Raw genomic sequence first — 14,538 nt, 5'->3', positions numbered from 1 at the left:
TAAGTCACCCACCAGGTAATGTATAATGTAATAAGGCGCACTGTCGTCTTTTGAGAAATTTAAAGGGTTTTAAGTGCGCCTTATAGTGCGGAAAATATGGTACTTGTTAATACCCCGTATAAGTTTGATAAATACTACTGTATGAGTAGAATTGAAGATTCTGTGATGAAACATTGCAGGACTGTAATCATAGAGATTAAGATGATGACGATGTTTGCTGCACGGCTGAAGGCGGCTTCACAGCTCTTTTGACAGAGCTGTTATATGATGTCTTCTGAAGCCCAGCATGGCATCGTGGGGGCTTGAAATATTGAGTAAGAAATCCATGCACGGTACTTTATTCCTCGTGACTTAAAACAAACTTTTATTGGAGAGAGCGCGAAGCATCTGACGCGATGAGATGCAGCACTGCTTGGGCAACTCATTGGAGACTCATCTGTTGGTATTAGTACGTCGTGCATCCTTTTATTCTGAGATGAGGCAATCACAATTTTTGAAGATCCACACAAGAAGAAAAAAGGTGGTATAAAGTGGCATGAAATGAAGCGAGGGAACACTTCATATACTGTATATATTCTCAACTGTCTACTGGAACTTCTTTAAAAGATTTATTATTGGATGCAAAATGGAACTATCTCCTATTTCACCCAACGCCAAAAACATGCTTTATACTTGTTTTCCATTTAATTGCCTTTTTTCCACCTCAATTTGTTTTTGTCGGTGGGGGGTTTAATTTGTTACCTCCGTCCTAAGCCTCTAACACATGCTTTTTTGTAGGCCTTTAGTTTTAGTCAGGCCTTTACACATTGTGTATTTATGATCGATTGAGGAAAATGTATGATAATATTTCGGCTAACAAGTTCTATTCTGTGGCGGCCTGAGATGTTTGGGGGACACTGGAGTAGGGGGTCATTATTGGACTTGTGTTGGTAGGACAATAAGAAGTCTTGGGTCCAACACATTAAACACTTGGTACCATAGTGAACTTCACCCAAGCCACGATAAGATAAGATGAGATTTTCCTTTATTAGATGCTACTCTCTATTGTGGCGACGTTGGTCTCAACTCTATCCAAGATGTTAGACACATATGTAAGTCGCCATGATTCTAGAGGCTAAAGTAAAGTGAAATTTTCCTCCTCGCCGTCAAAGCCGAGTTAACCCCCGACACAATAACCAGATTTTTTTTTGGCCTGCCGAGCATTTCAACTAGAATTAAACTGATTTTATTTGACTCCGACACAAGCGTCGGCCACGGTGTATGATCTACATTCTGATTCAGAGATGAAAGTGCACCGAGGCACTTTGAAATGCACGGCCCCCTCGCCCAGTGCCCGGTGGAATCGGAGTTAATCGTGACAGTGGACATTACACACCCTTCAAACTCCCCCAACCCCCCAAACCCCCCTGCTGTGGTGGACCAGGCATTGTTTGTCTGAGCCTCTCTGGTTGTGAATAATTGGCACACACAGGTTGTGGGAGGTGTTGTGTCTCACATCATGAATCTATCGCGCCTTTATCGTTTTGTCATAGAAGGGCATTGTTCGTGTTAAAAAATGCTAGTAAGACTGACTCTTAAAATGATATCTGAATATTAACTACGGGTTTAGTGGATTGTTACCTCCTTCAAGTGTGTATGATGAATATTACTGTTATTATTGGTGGTGTCTTCTTATTGATAATCTTTTATATTGATGTTTCCTGTCCAGCCAGGCCTCAGAAACAAACGTAGTGAATAGAAGGACCATTAAAAAGCCATTAAATCCTTGAAAATCCAGTACTAATACACATGTACATATCACATATATAGATCATTCTATCCTATTATTTGCCATTCAGACTTTGCACAAATATCTAAGACGAGACCCTCATTAGGAAGTTATTCTAGACCTATATGACTTGAAAATATTTGTTTTGCCACCTTAGAGATTATACCTGTTACTATGAATTTAGTTGAGTTAATATTTCTAAGAGCAGATTAATTCATCTTGACCACAACATAATGTGTATCATTTATTTTGAAAACTCAATTTTGTCCTTGACATTAAAATGATCTAGTATAATGCGATGAGTTTAATCGGAATTTACAAATTCTTGTAGTGAGTTCAGTTAGTAGCTACAGATTAGCGAAACTAGCAAGTATCCAAATGTATATTTTTTTTACTTTAAGACTAAACACTCTTTTTTTCGTGGTAAAATGACCATATAGTGTAGGAGTTGTATTCAGGATGACAATGAATAATACATTATTTAATGATGACACTTCAATGGATTCTTGTTTTTTAATACGTTTTTCACACATTTCTTTTAAATATTTAAGAAAGCTTCCGAAATGGACTCATCACAGAAGCCGCCAGTGTCATGGTATGATTGATATCTGGTTTTTGATGGCCTAGAATTTTATAGATGAACTAATAGAGCATAGGTTATTAAGGGCACCTAATGTGATGATTTAAGTGTCTCTTAAATTGTTCTTGGACCTCTATTGTATGATCAGTATGTTTCTTTTTGCACAAAACTCTCATTTAATAAAGATATTTACATTAGAAAATATGATTAAAATGCTCCATTTTGGCTGAGATGAAATCTCGTCCAAGCAGCCACGCCCACTCTGCTCTGATTGGTCACAAAACACAAGTTGCATTCAAGGACTCTCGTAAATTTCTTGCTCGCCCCCAAAACGAATAATAAAAATAAGGTTTGCTGCTTTATGCACACAATACAAAAAACCCTAAAGGCAGAAGTAACTCTCACCATGTTTAAATAAATATTTATTTTGTTTCACGATTAACATGTAGGTTCTTAACTGATTTAGGGCTTCTAGGGGAGGACATTTTCACCAGTGTGACGTCAGAATGTATCATTTAAACCGTAATCTCATTTGGCGAGATTTAAGACGGGAGAGAACTTTATTAAGTAATAACTTCAAAACAGAGCAACGTCATGATGAATGAACTATTGCATTTTGAAGATTGAAGACATTTACAACATGTTAATAAGTCCTGAGAGTTTTCACATTAGGTGGCTTTTAAGGAAAAAATGCATGGAGTTTTGGTCTCTATGCAAAGGTGTATCCATATATTTAAACAGGTACACAGTAGTTGGATACATTCTGCCTGTATTTTTCATGCTCTTTAATGTTTACTACTTGCAATCGGGATGTTCACTTCTTTTCCCAAAATCTGATCTTTCCCTCCAATAGAAGTTCTAGATTTAATCTACCCTGTACCCCTGCCTCCCTTGTCAGCATGGGCAGATACAGACCAGCACTTCCATGTGACCTCTTGTCCATACATCTCCTCTGCAGCCGCCGGTATCACTGTCCTGAATCTCTTACACTGTCGGCTATTGTCGGGTTCCCAGCCTTGTGTGTATTTTTTTCCTCGGCGAGAAAACAGCAGCCAATTGTCAGAGGCAGAGCAGGCCAGCGTGACAGAGGTGGAAAGCTAATGAAGTTATTTGACGGCAGCCCTGGCCGTGGAGCGAGAGGTGAGGCGAAGTGGACAAGCGTCTGGCAGTGAGACGGATGAGGCGCGAGAGAGAAGCACTGGGAGGGGATGTCGAGCGAGGGAGAGGAAGAAAAAAAAAAAAGAAAAAGAGCAGCGATGTAAGAAGCATCGGCGCAGGTGTCAGAGTGGTGTGATAACATGAAGACTGACTGATAGCATCGTCAACCCAGATCCAGGACCGACTGTACAGCCGGGGAGATGACATTGGCCGAGCTCCTCGCTCGCAACAGAGAGACATCTCAGAGAAGATATGCTCAGTCACCCAGAGACACCCCTCTCCTCGCCAGATCCGTGTTCACTTCACAGGATGATGTGCCACGTTCTCAAAACTCCCTGCGATATTGTGAAATTCTAACGGACAAAAGGCTGTGGTGTTAGCTCGCAAGTTGAGCTGTTACTGATGGCACTGTACTTGCTTTTCGGGAACTGAATCCCGAGACTCTCCAAACGTCCAAAATGTCCATCTTTTTTTTTTTCAGAAACTTTTAGTACCGTAGTTGTAAACCCAACATGGGATTTGTTTGTGGTGGCATTTTAGAATAAAATAATGAAATAAGATGACACGATAGAAAATCATATTGTGTATCTTTTTTTCAAGATACTACATGCTATTTCAAAGTACTGTCCTCGATAATATTTTTTTGTTTGTTTTTGCTTTCAAATCTCATTACATTTTTTTCTATACTTGTAATGTTGCAATTCAAATTCTGGCCCCGTTAGATGGTAGCACTCACTATGTCCTCTGCAAGCGAAAGAAACAATGCAATGACTGAGGATGAGAGTATACAGTCAACTCAATTTCAAAACGAATGAAGGCAATCACACCAGTTACAAGTACTGAGGAAATACTACAAATACATCCTTGTTCCCACAATATCCTAATGTTGTATTATTGCCCCTGTATTACGATGCGTATCCTATCACCAGATTCTTTCCGATACACACCCCTAGGTATAAGGGCTGCACGACATTGGAAATATATGCGATATTGGCTACTTGAATTGCGATATCGATATTAATGCGATATTTTTTTCCTTCACCTAAATATGTAGCCGCAGCCGCACGCAGTTGAGCACAGTAGCGAGTACTGTATGGGTGTTTAGAGAAGGAAAACTATATTTCCCTTTCATTTATTTACACGCTTGGGTGACAACATGATCGGGGAAAAGTATCACTTACGACGCTCAGTTTCGCTGGACTTGCATCGGTTTCCCGCGAAACTGAGCGACATCAGAGAGGAGCCGCCGGCGCGTCGCGAAATCACCAAATCAATAATGGATCCCACCTTGTTGTACACGGAAGTTTAATAGTTTATAAATGACGCTAACAACTTAGCTCATTAGCATACAGCCAAGATGGATAGGATAGGTTTACACTTGGTTGGAAGTTCCGCGATCTTATAAGAACGTTGAAAACAACCGAGAGGAGATTAAAAGTACTAGTGAGTCAATACTAGTGGCAATACTCGTCGCCATAGCAACCAAGCCTAGCAAGCGGCGCCGCAACAGCTGACAGACGAGACATAGAAGTACAAATTGACAACTTTACAGAACGTGACACTGCATATCTCGCGTGCCAATATCGCGATATCGATATTTTTCCGATATGTCGTGCAGCCCTACTAGGTATAAATAATTGATTTACTGAATTTAAGATGTTTCAACAAATGATGCTTTAGTGCTTGAATGGTCTTTGATAGCAAGTTTATTGCAATGAATATTCTTATGGCAGTTAGAAATTAGTATAGAAAAACCAGGAGTAGCATTTTCCTGCCGGGGTTCATAAAGCTGCGACCAAATGTGCTGCCGTCTGATCCGACATGGCCCAACACGCTTATAATTAGAGAACGTCCTTCCAGGTGCTGACCAGGTTATACTTAGCCGGCCCGCTGACATCTGATGGTGTGACATTTCCAGCTGGTGCCTTGCGTGACCCCCCGTCGCTGCCCCCGAACTCAAGGTCACGTTTCCCCCCCCCTTATCCCCGCCACTACAGCCACCACTTCATTGCCTCGTGTCGGCTCCTCTTCAACCGCAACCCCGACGGGCGCTGCCACGGCGTGGCGGGTCGGTATCGTGCGAGGTGGTCAAAACGCCTAACACCTGTCTTTTTTTTTTTTTTACTTCTTGCCCTCCCGTGTCCCCGAGACCTTGATCCCTCTGGCTTATATCATCATTAATCAGCGGCGCTGGCGCCAGCACAGATTGATGATGTGGGCAAGGGGTGGCAGGCCTGTAGTGGTTAGAGAAGGTTAGGTGATGAGACGGTCGGGTTGAGGGCCGAGTTTTCTCCCGGGGCGGAAATATGACAGATTTTTACACGTACGGTTTCTTTTAGCATTTTTTAAAACATCCGTTTAAATTTAAAATCTGAAAATATATTTAAGGAAATCGTTTACCATGGAGTAAAATAATAAAAATAGTCAACTGATAATTCATGAAACGGTGAAAACCACCACAGAAAAGAACAATGTTTTTTAGTTTTTTTTTTTAGAATCCCTTATTAGTTCCGTAACCATAATCCCAACATTTCGGACTTGGATTTTTGTTGGGGTCCTGCAGGTCCACGTGGGTTGAGAAATACTTTGAAGGTTTGAGTAGTCCATTGTTATTTTTGATTTTAAATATATAAATACCATATTTTCTTCCTGTTTTTTAGCAGTTTAGCATCGTCAAATGGATTATACGCCAATGCCCCATATTTGCATGTATTGAATTTTTGCACCTTTTCTTGTACAGTATTCGCCATTGTCATCTTCTGGTACTCGCACGGTACACTGGACGTGTGACAAAGAAGGTAAAGATGGGTAGTTGCGTCTACTTACCACAGATATTGATAAATCTTTAACTGAAGCACAATTTTAGCCTCTCTCTTTTGTCCCTTGATCAAGTCCATAAATCAGTTTTAAGGTAATTTACTAAATGATGGACTGACAAATACTGACTTAAACTCCACAGTTAAGGACAATATTAAATATGGACGTTCCTCATTAATTTATACAGACCTTGATACCACATTTAAAGTCATTTTTCTCCTTTAATTATCGACAAGACTATTATTAATAACCTCTGTATTTTTCTTAACTTGAAACAGATTTGCTCCAATTCACGCACATTCATATTTTATTCTTAACATGTAATTTATCATACATTTTCTTGAAGGATTACACAGACTAATCCGATTAGATCTGTAGTTCGACAAAAGCCTTATTTTCCTTTTTTTTTCTTTTCGCTTCTAAAAGTATTTTAGCGAGACAAGGGACACTGAGATTTGTCCGAGCTGCAGTTCTTTTCTTAGAGGCTATCGGAAGTTGCTCCATGTCTAATTATTAATTATTCATCTTAGGCAGATTAGATGTGGCCCAGTTTCTTTCCAAGTTGACTTTAGAGCAGGAGGGGGATTCGTGCGTTGGTTCAGTCCTGGACTTCTGCAGCGTTCTGCCTCGATGGACGAAAAGATTGTGGATGATTGTGATCACATGCTGCAGAATTACAGGAATTAAATCCTTTCTGTTCATAAGTGAGATTGCGCAGGCCGGAAGTTTGAGTTTTAGGCAGTGAGCGGCTCAAAAAAGGAAGTAAAAAATCAGTGTGAAGTGAGACGATGAAAGGGAGCAGTGGGGATTTTTTTTTTCTTTTTTTTTTCGTGGATGGCCTGAAGAGAGTCAGTTAGGAGGTCATAGCCTCGGTTTTACTCCCACAGCTCCTCAACACTGTCTGGAAGAATGATGTTTCACTTTGTGTATTTGCATTTTGAGGTCATGCACTAGTAGTGAAAGTTTTTTTTTTCTTCAAGAAATAATGCTCGTAGATCGATGGGGGTGACCAGAATATTAAGTTGAGCCCGGACAGAAGCATTTACAAATGGTTTGGAAAACTGTTTGTTTCATTTTTATGGTTACCTTCCACCGATCAATGTTGGACTTTGAAACATTACTCTGGTAATCGTCATATGTTCGATTCGCACGGGATAAGTATTACCTATAAGGGACCTCTGGTCATTTGTAATAATTGCGTAGAATGTCTTGAGTTTTAATCCCGTGCGAATGCGCCATGTCTGTGATTTGTAATGTAATAATTCCGCCGCATATTACCTACTGTAATTCACCAAACACAGACGTCGGGTGATAATACTAATCCCTTGCGAATCCAAATGTCTGGGTTTGTAATTCTGAATGCCGCATATATGCAACTGTAACTTTTGGCACTCGCCATTGTGTTAATATATAATTCCACTGCTTTATTTTGAAGGGGTTGAAAAGGAAGTAGATCGAGTTTGTTGTTGTTGGGATATGCTCCACATGACGAAAGTAAAGAAGACATGCGCGCTGCACAGCTACAAACTAAGTTCCAGCCTCGTTGTTTCCCACACGAATACACTCGGTTACACTACTGTAACAGACTGTGTGTCTTCTGTAAGAATAATGTTGGGGCAAATTTATGTGCAGGGCAGCGCTCTCGCTGTTGAGAAACGAAAGAAAATAAACGTCTACTTTATCTTCGTAATTTACAAAACACTGAGGTAATACTTATCCCGTGTGAATAGGGCTACAGACTACTAGTAATTAACATGGTGACCATTAGTAATACCAGATTTTCTTTGAGTATTTATTTTTATTTTACATACATAGACCCTGCCGCTCTGCCAAACACTTTAACTTTATCCATCGTAACGTGTTTCGTTTCTTATGTTTTTGACTACAGCGGCCAACCAGAGGGAGTCATTGAAGTCTCCGTTTCGCCTGAAAGAAGAGCCCAAAGTGGAAGAAGCCCTGAGCCCGAGACCCCCTTCACGGAATCAGATTCAATCGAACTTCTCCGCCGCATTCTGCCAGGACGGGCCGAAGGGGATCTCGGCGGCCATGGATCACACGGCGACACTCAAGGCACGCGAAGGCAGCCCCCAAGTAAAGAACAGCTTGTTGAGCCACGATATCAACGTCAAAGTGGCCTCTGAGCTGCTCATTAAGCTCTCAGGTAGGATGTACACACACACACACCTACACACGCATGCATACACACACACACACATGCATACACACACACCTACACACGCATGCATACACACACACACACATGCATACACGCATAGTACACACAGTACACATGGAATTTGCTGAAGCTAAAGGCTGCGCCAGTTAAGATGAAGATACAATACAATCCTCAATGTCCTTTGTATAGTACTGAAGTAGTACTTGATGGTAAGTTGTAAATGGGATACTTTCGATTGACCTTCGTTATTTTATTCATATCACTTCCTAGCACTCTGGTTATGTATCACATTAAAACTAAGAATCTTTAGTTTCATCTTGAATGTTTTGTCATTCAGTTTGCAGTTTATTTTTAAGACGCAAAGCTAGGTCTGTTTCAAAGATGGCAAGAGGTTTATACCCGACTCACACCGAAAATCTTGTGAAATATAGCATTTTTGTCAGTTGTGCTTTGTCTTTTGTATTTTCTCGCGTAAGCACATCTACCACTTTATTGACACAACAAAGCAGTCGACCGCGAGTCGCAGCGCTTAAGGATTTCATCGAAGCCACTCGCTGTCAGTTTAAGCAGCTGATTTTGCATTTCGAGCATGACTGGATTGAACCAATAAAATGTGAAAGAAATGTATGGAAGTTGGTGCAAGAGCAGGCAAGGACATGTTTTTTTTTTTTTTACTCGGAGGGCATGACTTGGTTATCTTACTTGAACTTGAGTGTGTGTTGTATTCTATTCAATACATAGAAGAATGAAGCCAGAGAAAGTTGTTCAAGTATAGATACTATGGTATAAGACATTAGCTCAGGTGTTTTAAGTGCTGTTAAAGTGACTGAACTATAAGATTATGACTAGATTGTTGTAAAATATAATTGTATTGAAGTGTGTAAGACGAAACCACACAACGGTCACCTTGAAGTCTCTCTCGAGATGATGTGAGGGCATGTGGGTTGTTATGAAGTTTTATATCTGAGGTCAGCCCTTGAGATTCAGAGTGAAAAGATGACTTGCGCCTATATCTCTTCTTGCACAACCAAACTAATTCCATTACAAAAACCCACAATGGTTTCGATTTCAAACGGTGCCAACATAGTAGGAGTAGCTTAAACAATTGAATGAATATGCGTCATGATTGTGCCTTTTATTTTCTATTTATTCAGTCTTGAAATGTTAAGTACGTTTCTACAATCGATTTGGCTCTTTATTTATTTTACATTTCGGTGCAGAAAAGTCAAAACATTATCACCAAACAATTTTGCTGTAAAGCTTCTGCTATTAAGGCTAAATTGAAAGGACTCGGTGAAGGCTTGAGTGTTTGGGTTTGTGCTCAATCATAGTTCTGGTTTACATTTCAATAGTTTGTGTATAAAACTACATAACTATTTTTCTGTTTTAAATTTCAACTCAAAGGCAAATATTCACAGCCTTTGTTCATATTTTTTTATTTCAAATAAAGTGATAGCAGCCTGTTTACATTTGGTTGTGAAACAACCTGCGCAAGATGACTGAGGACGAGAGGATAAAGTTGCGTTTCCAAAATCTGATGTTTGGCCATATTTTCTGTTTCACAAGTTGTGAATCACAACAAATGAAAGCAGTTAAAACTCCATTTGTAATTTCTGCAATGACAAAGTAAGTAAGTAAGTAAGTAATAATTATTTATATAGCGCTTTTCGAGACCAAGTAATGTATTCTGCGAAAACTACAAATGTATCCTTGTTTTTATATATATTTTCTGATTGTTTAAGAGCGCTCTATAAATATAAATTATATAATACAGTATCGCAGCATATCGAATCTTGGCCCCCGCATCGTATCGCCAGATTCTTGCCAACTCACACCCCTAGTGTTCAACCCCGGAACTGAATACTTGCTCACAATTCCATTAGCTTTATTATTATTTATATATTAATTAAGAGGGATTACAATATATTTTCTTTCTAACTCGGCATTGGGATGTTTGTAAATGACAGTTACGAATGTTAACAAAGATGGCGGATCAGTGGGGCATTTCACGTTCGTACACCTTTCGCTGTCATGTACGCCTGACATACTTGTTGCCGTTGTTCTGCTCGGGTGGATCGGTGTTACTCGTCGCTGGCATGCGGGGAAAAGAGGTTTGTCTTCACGTGCTGCTTCACAGCCTGCCCCCAGGTCACGTGTGTGTGTGTGTGTGTGCGCACAGGTTTGTTTGTGTATCGGTTTCTCTTGACTAACAAGATGCCGTAATGTGCCACCATGACACAAGCCACTTCTTTCACAATCCTTTTTTTTCCTACCATTTGTAAAGTGACCGTTTTACTGTTTTTTTGTTTTTTTTTGTCGGGTTAGGATCGTCCGCAACACGGCCGGCCTTCACCCCGGTCCCGTTACTTACACCGGCTCGGCCCGGTTGACCCAGGTTAGGGAAAGATGCGGCGGTGTTCATCCATCTGCCGGCTGCCGCTGCCCCTTTACCTAGTCCTCAGAGCGCAGTGCCGTCCATCGCCATGGCAACAAGCGGGGGTGGTAGATGGAGAGGGCTGTCTAGAGTGACAGCCTTGACAAGAGTCTGGACCCTCGGATGACCCTGAGGGGGGGAGGAGAGGAAGAGGGAGGGAGGGCGAGAGAGGGAAGAAGAGAGGAGAGAGCCAGGGAAAGGTCACCGTCGTTACAGTCACATGTGATTACAGTCACGAGGTTCAAGTTCATCTACACTATTACCTCTCGGTCGCCTCCGTGAGTCAAAACGAGCGAAAAATAGATGAGAGGAAAAAAAGAGTTAAAAATGCACGTGAACGCCGCCTTTCATCTCCATTACGAGCGTATTAAAACGGACGTTATTTTTTCCCCGTGCGTTTGGACGTCGCCGGCTCGTCGAAGCAAGTCAGGTTGTCATCATTACTGCCCATTGTGCTGTAACATGAGTTGCATCATTCCTTTTAACTAGGTCACTTCTCCACCCCCCCCTCTTCTTCTTCCCCCTTTTCCTATCAAACATTGTTCGGTAGTGTTGAGTCGCCATGCGGGCGCTACCTCCCCCACATCTGTTTAAAACCAGGCTGCCGGTGTCTGGGGGCTAATTACTCCGGGCTAAATAGTCCCCGGCGCCAGTGGCTAACAGTGTACCAGCAGATGGGCACTGGTGTTGCAGGGCAAAGGGAACATGGCGCCGCAGTGAGGGGAAGGAGTTTTTTGGGGGGAGGGGGTGAATGAATGGCCATAGGTGGTGCCCTTGCAGACTGCAATGTTGTCGGTAACAGATGAGCCTCGCGCTCTTAGCTACCGCCAAAGGTGCTAAATAACATGCATTTGTTTTGACCTGATCCTGGTCCTGTTCTCGGTTTTTCTTCCGGAAATACTGTGCCGGTGAAGAACGAGGTTGGCGACAAATAAGCAAAAAAAAAATCGTTGACAATTAACTCTCAATCTATCTCAGAAACGGCTACACAAAAAATGGATGTTTTTGGTTTTTCTATAACATTAGTTAGAAAAGATATCTTTGACTATCTTTTTTCTTGGTCACCCAGTTGCTGAAAACAAATGTGCTTGATGTATCCCTTGCGTTGTCCCTGGGTCTACATGGTGACCTCTGATTATTTTTGATAGTCCGGAGACCATTATAAAGAATCATAATTTTCCTGGGAATGTGTCCATCAACAGCAAGGGTGATCAAATACATTTTCTCAATTGATATACTGTGAGGATTGTGAGGGGCTAAAAGAGAGGAGCAAAGGATTCAATAAAATGGAATAAAGTTGCAAAATTAAAAAACATAAAACAAACCTATCTATGCCGATCAACTATTTATAAACCTTTCATAAAAATACAGTATGTACCGGTATATAAAATAACCTTTTTTTCTAAACATGATATTTACTCAAAATATTTTAATGGGCAAGAAATATTCATCAAAAGAACAAAGATAATAATAAATACAAAATAAACCTGTCACTGTCAGACACTTTAAATACATGTATTTCATCAGGTATACTCTAGTCATGTGGCCCTGGGGCCATTGTTTGCCCATGTCTGATCAAGAGCCACAGCTATCGTAAACAACCTGGAATGAATGCCCATTTATTTGTCTTTGTGAAACTTTTCGTACGAGATCATTTTATCTCTTTTGTGGTTTCCCGGCCTCTCACTTGTGAGTGTTATGAATTCAAGTCTGAAGGCTCCTGACAATTTGTATTCACACATCTGGCCTAATTGTACTGAGGAGCTCGCTGGTGTCCTCACCGTGATCTGCCCGCTCGCTGACCTCTCTTATCCTCCCCCCTCCCCTGCACACGCTCTTCTTTCTGTCTCGCAGCATGTAAGCTTCATTCAAAAAAAGCATCCCTTCATATATGTGCGCCGGTGTGTTGCAAGTGTTTAAGCGATCGACCGAAGACCTCGGAACCATCGATCGCCTTCACTCTTTTTTTTTTTTTGACCCGGTTTAATAAAGCCCGTGTAACACCTCACGTTGTTTTTCCTCGATGCCCACCGGACACGATCTCGGGGCCTCCGTAGGAAGTCTTTATCAAGTCGTCGGTCGGTCGGTCCGAAGCCAGACGTTACCGCGTGAAAAAGAGGTACTAGCGTGAGCCCGGCTGGTCCAGGATCAATTGTAGCCGCAGCTGTCTGTGAAGTCTGCAGGCGAGGCTGCTGTGGCTCCCACATGACATGCAGTCTCCACACTGCAGCCTTTGAAGCGCCTGAACTCCTCACCCCTGTCTGAGCAGGTCAGCTAGAGAGCAGCAGAATAGAGGGATTGAGAAAGCAAAAAAAAAAAGAAAGAGAGGAAGATTGGGGCAGGGATTCATGAGGAATAACAGAGCAGCAGAAGTGGTACTGGATTAACGGTAAGGGGAAGTTGTCGTTTGGGCTCCTGCCATCTCTTTCCTCTTCCATCCTTCTTTCCCTGCACCTCCCACCCTCAGGTGTGCTTTTTTTTTCCAGCACTGTTTGACAATGTTTTCCCTTTCTTCCTGTCTTTTTTTTGCTCCTCTCGAGACTTCAAAGTGGTGCTATAAATTCACTCTGCATGCGTTAAGTCATTAATGCTACACCACTGTTTTATCTAAGTGCAGTTTAGAATCCGATTTAAGTATTTATGCCCCGTATAATACCCCTGGGTGAGTTCTTTAGGCCGTACAGTCAATTAGACAGCCCGGTTCAAAAGTTGGTCACGAAAGAAAGGGGTGTGTTTGGCTTCATTGCATTTATTTGAACTTGTGTTTTCGCACATGAAAGCCTTTAAGCATGAGCTTTGACAACAGTGTGTGTAAAGACGGTGTGTGTTTGTGGAGCCGTCGATACCTTCAAAGTATATGTGTGTTAAAGTTGGAAATCAATGGCATCCAATTTAATTAATAATTATTGTAATAGAACATTGCAAGCCTCACTCTAGACTGGGAACAAGATAAAAGTATAATTTGATTGAAATAAAACCAGATAGAAGACCAGTCGTAAAAACAGAGCCTTGATTTTATTTTATTTTATTTTATTTTTTATATCTGATGACATTTCATAATGCATTCAAACAATGTCATTAGGTTTGGATAACGTTTGACTCATGGATCTGAACTTTTATGGGTTTTTTTTCCTGTCCATCTGAGATCTTCTTAGTTTTTTTTGACAGTTTTCACATTTCTTCCGTGGACACAAATACTCTACTACACTTTGTGTATAGTTGCCACAACAGATGACACACAATCCTTATGTCTGCATCGCAGACAGATGCCCAGGTTATACTTTAGCTTTCTTGAAAAGCTCTGCTCTCTCATTTGGCGCCTTTCTTCATCTCTACCTTTTCGTTACAATACAACAGTCATCCTTCTGAGTACAGTAGTCCCTTGTTATCTCGTATATTTTCTTTATAAACCTAAACAAACTTCTGGTAACATTTCCACATTCTGTTCAGTTATACACTCTCACTTTCATTCAATTATTTTAAATATGTCAAGGGGGTGAACAAGGTTTAAATAAACCTGTATATTCATTTAAAACTCAACATTGCAGATAAGTGGCCATCCCTCTCAACAACCCTCTCAGTTAATGTGACCCGAACAGCTCCCA

General features: G+C 41.1%; 1 protein-coding gene across 2 annotated transcripts in view; it reads left to right on the top strand.

Moving 5' to 3' along the window:
- znf827 (zinc finger protein 827) overlaps positions 1-14,538 on the top strand; it is an 86,947-nt gene that overhangs the window by 37,366 nt on the left and 35,043 nt on the right. For both annotated transcript variants that reach the window (XM_087807790.1, XM_087807781.1), the window contains exon 5: positions 8,212-8,484. In XM_087807790.1, coding sequence (XP_087663916.1) covers positions 8,212-8,484 — 273 coding nt within the window. The remainder of the gene's footprint in view (positions 1-8,211; positions 8,485-14,538) is intronic.

The sequence above is a fragment of the Callionymus lyra genome, chromosome 1 (assembly GCF_982586985.1).
Source record: "Callionymus lyra chromosome 1, fCalLyr1.hap1.1, whole genome shotgun sequence".
Lineage (NCBI taxonomy): Eukaryota > Metazoa > Chordata > Actinopteri > Syngnathiformes > Callionymidae > Callionymus > Callionymus lyra.
The sequence above is the reverse complement of the archived record's forward strand: the minus strand, read 5'-3'. Positions and strand labels throughout refer to the sequence as shown.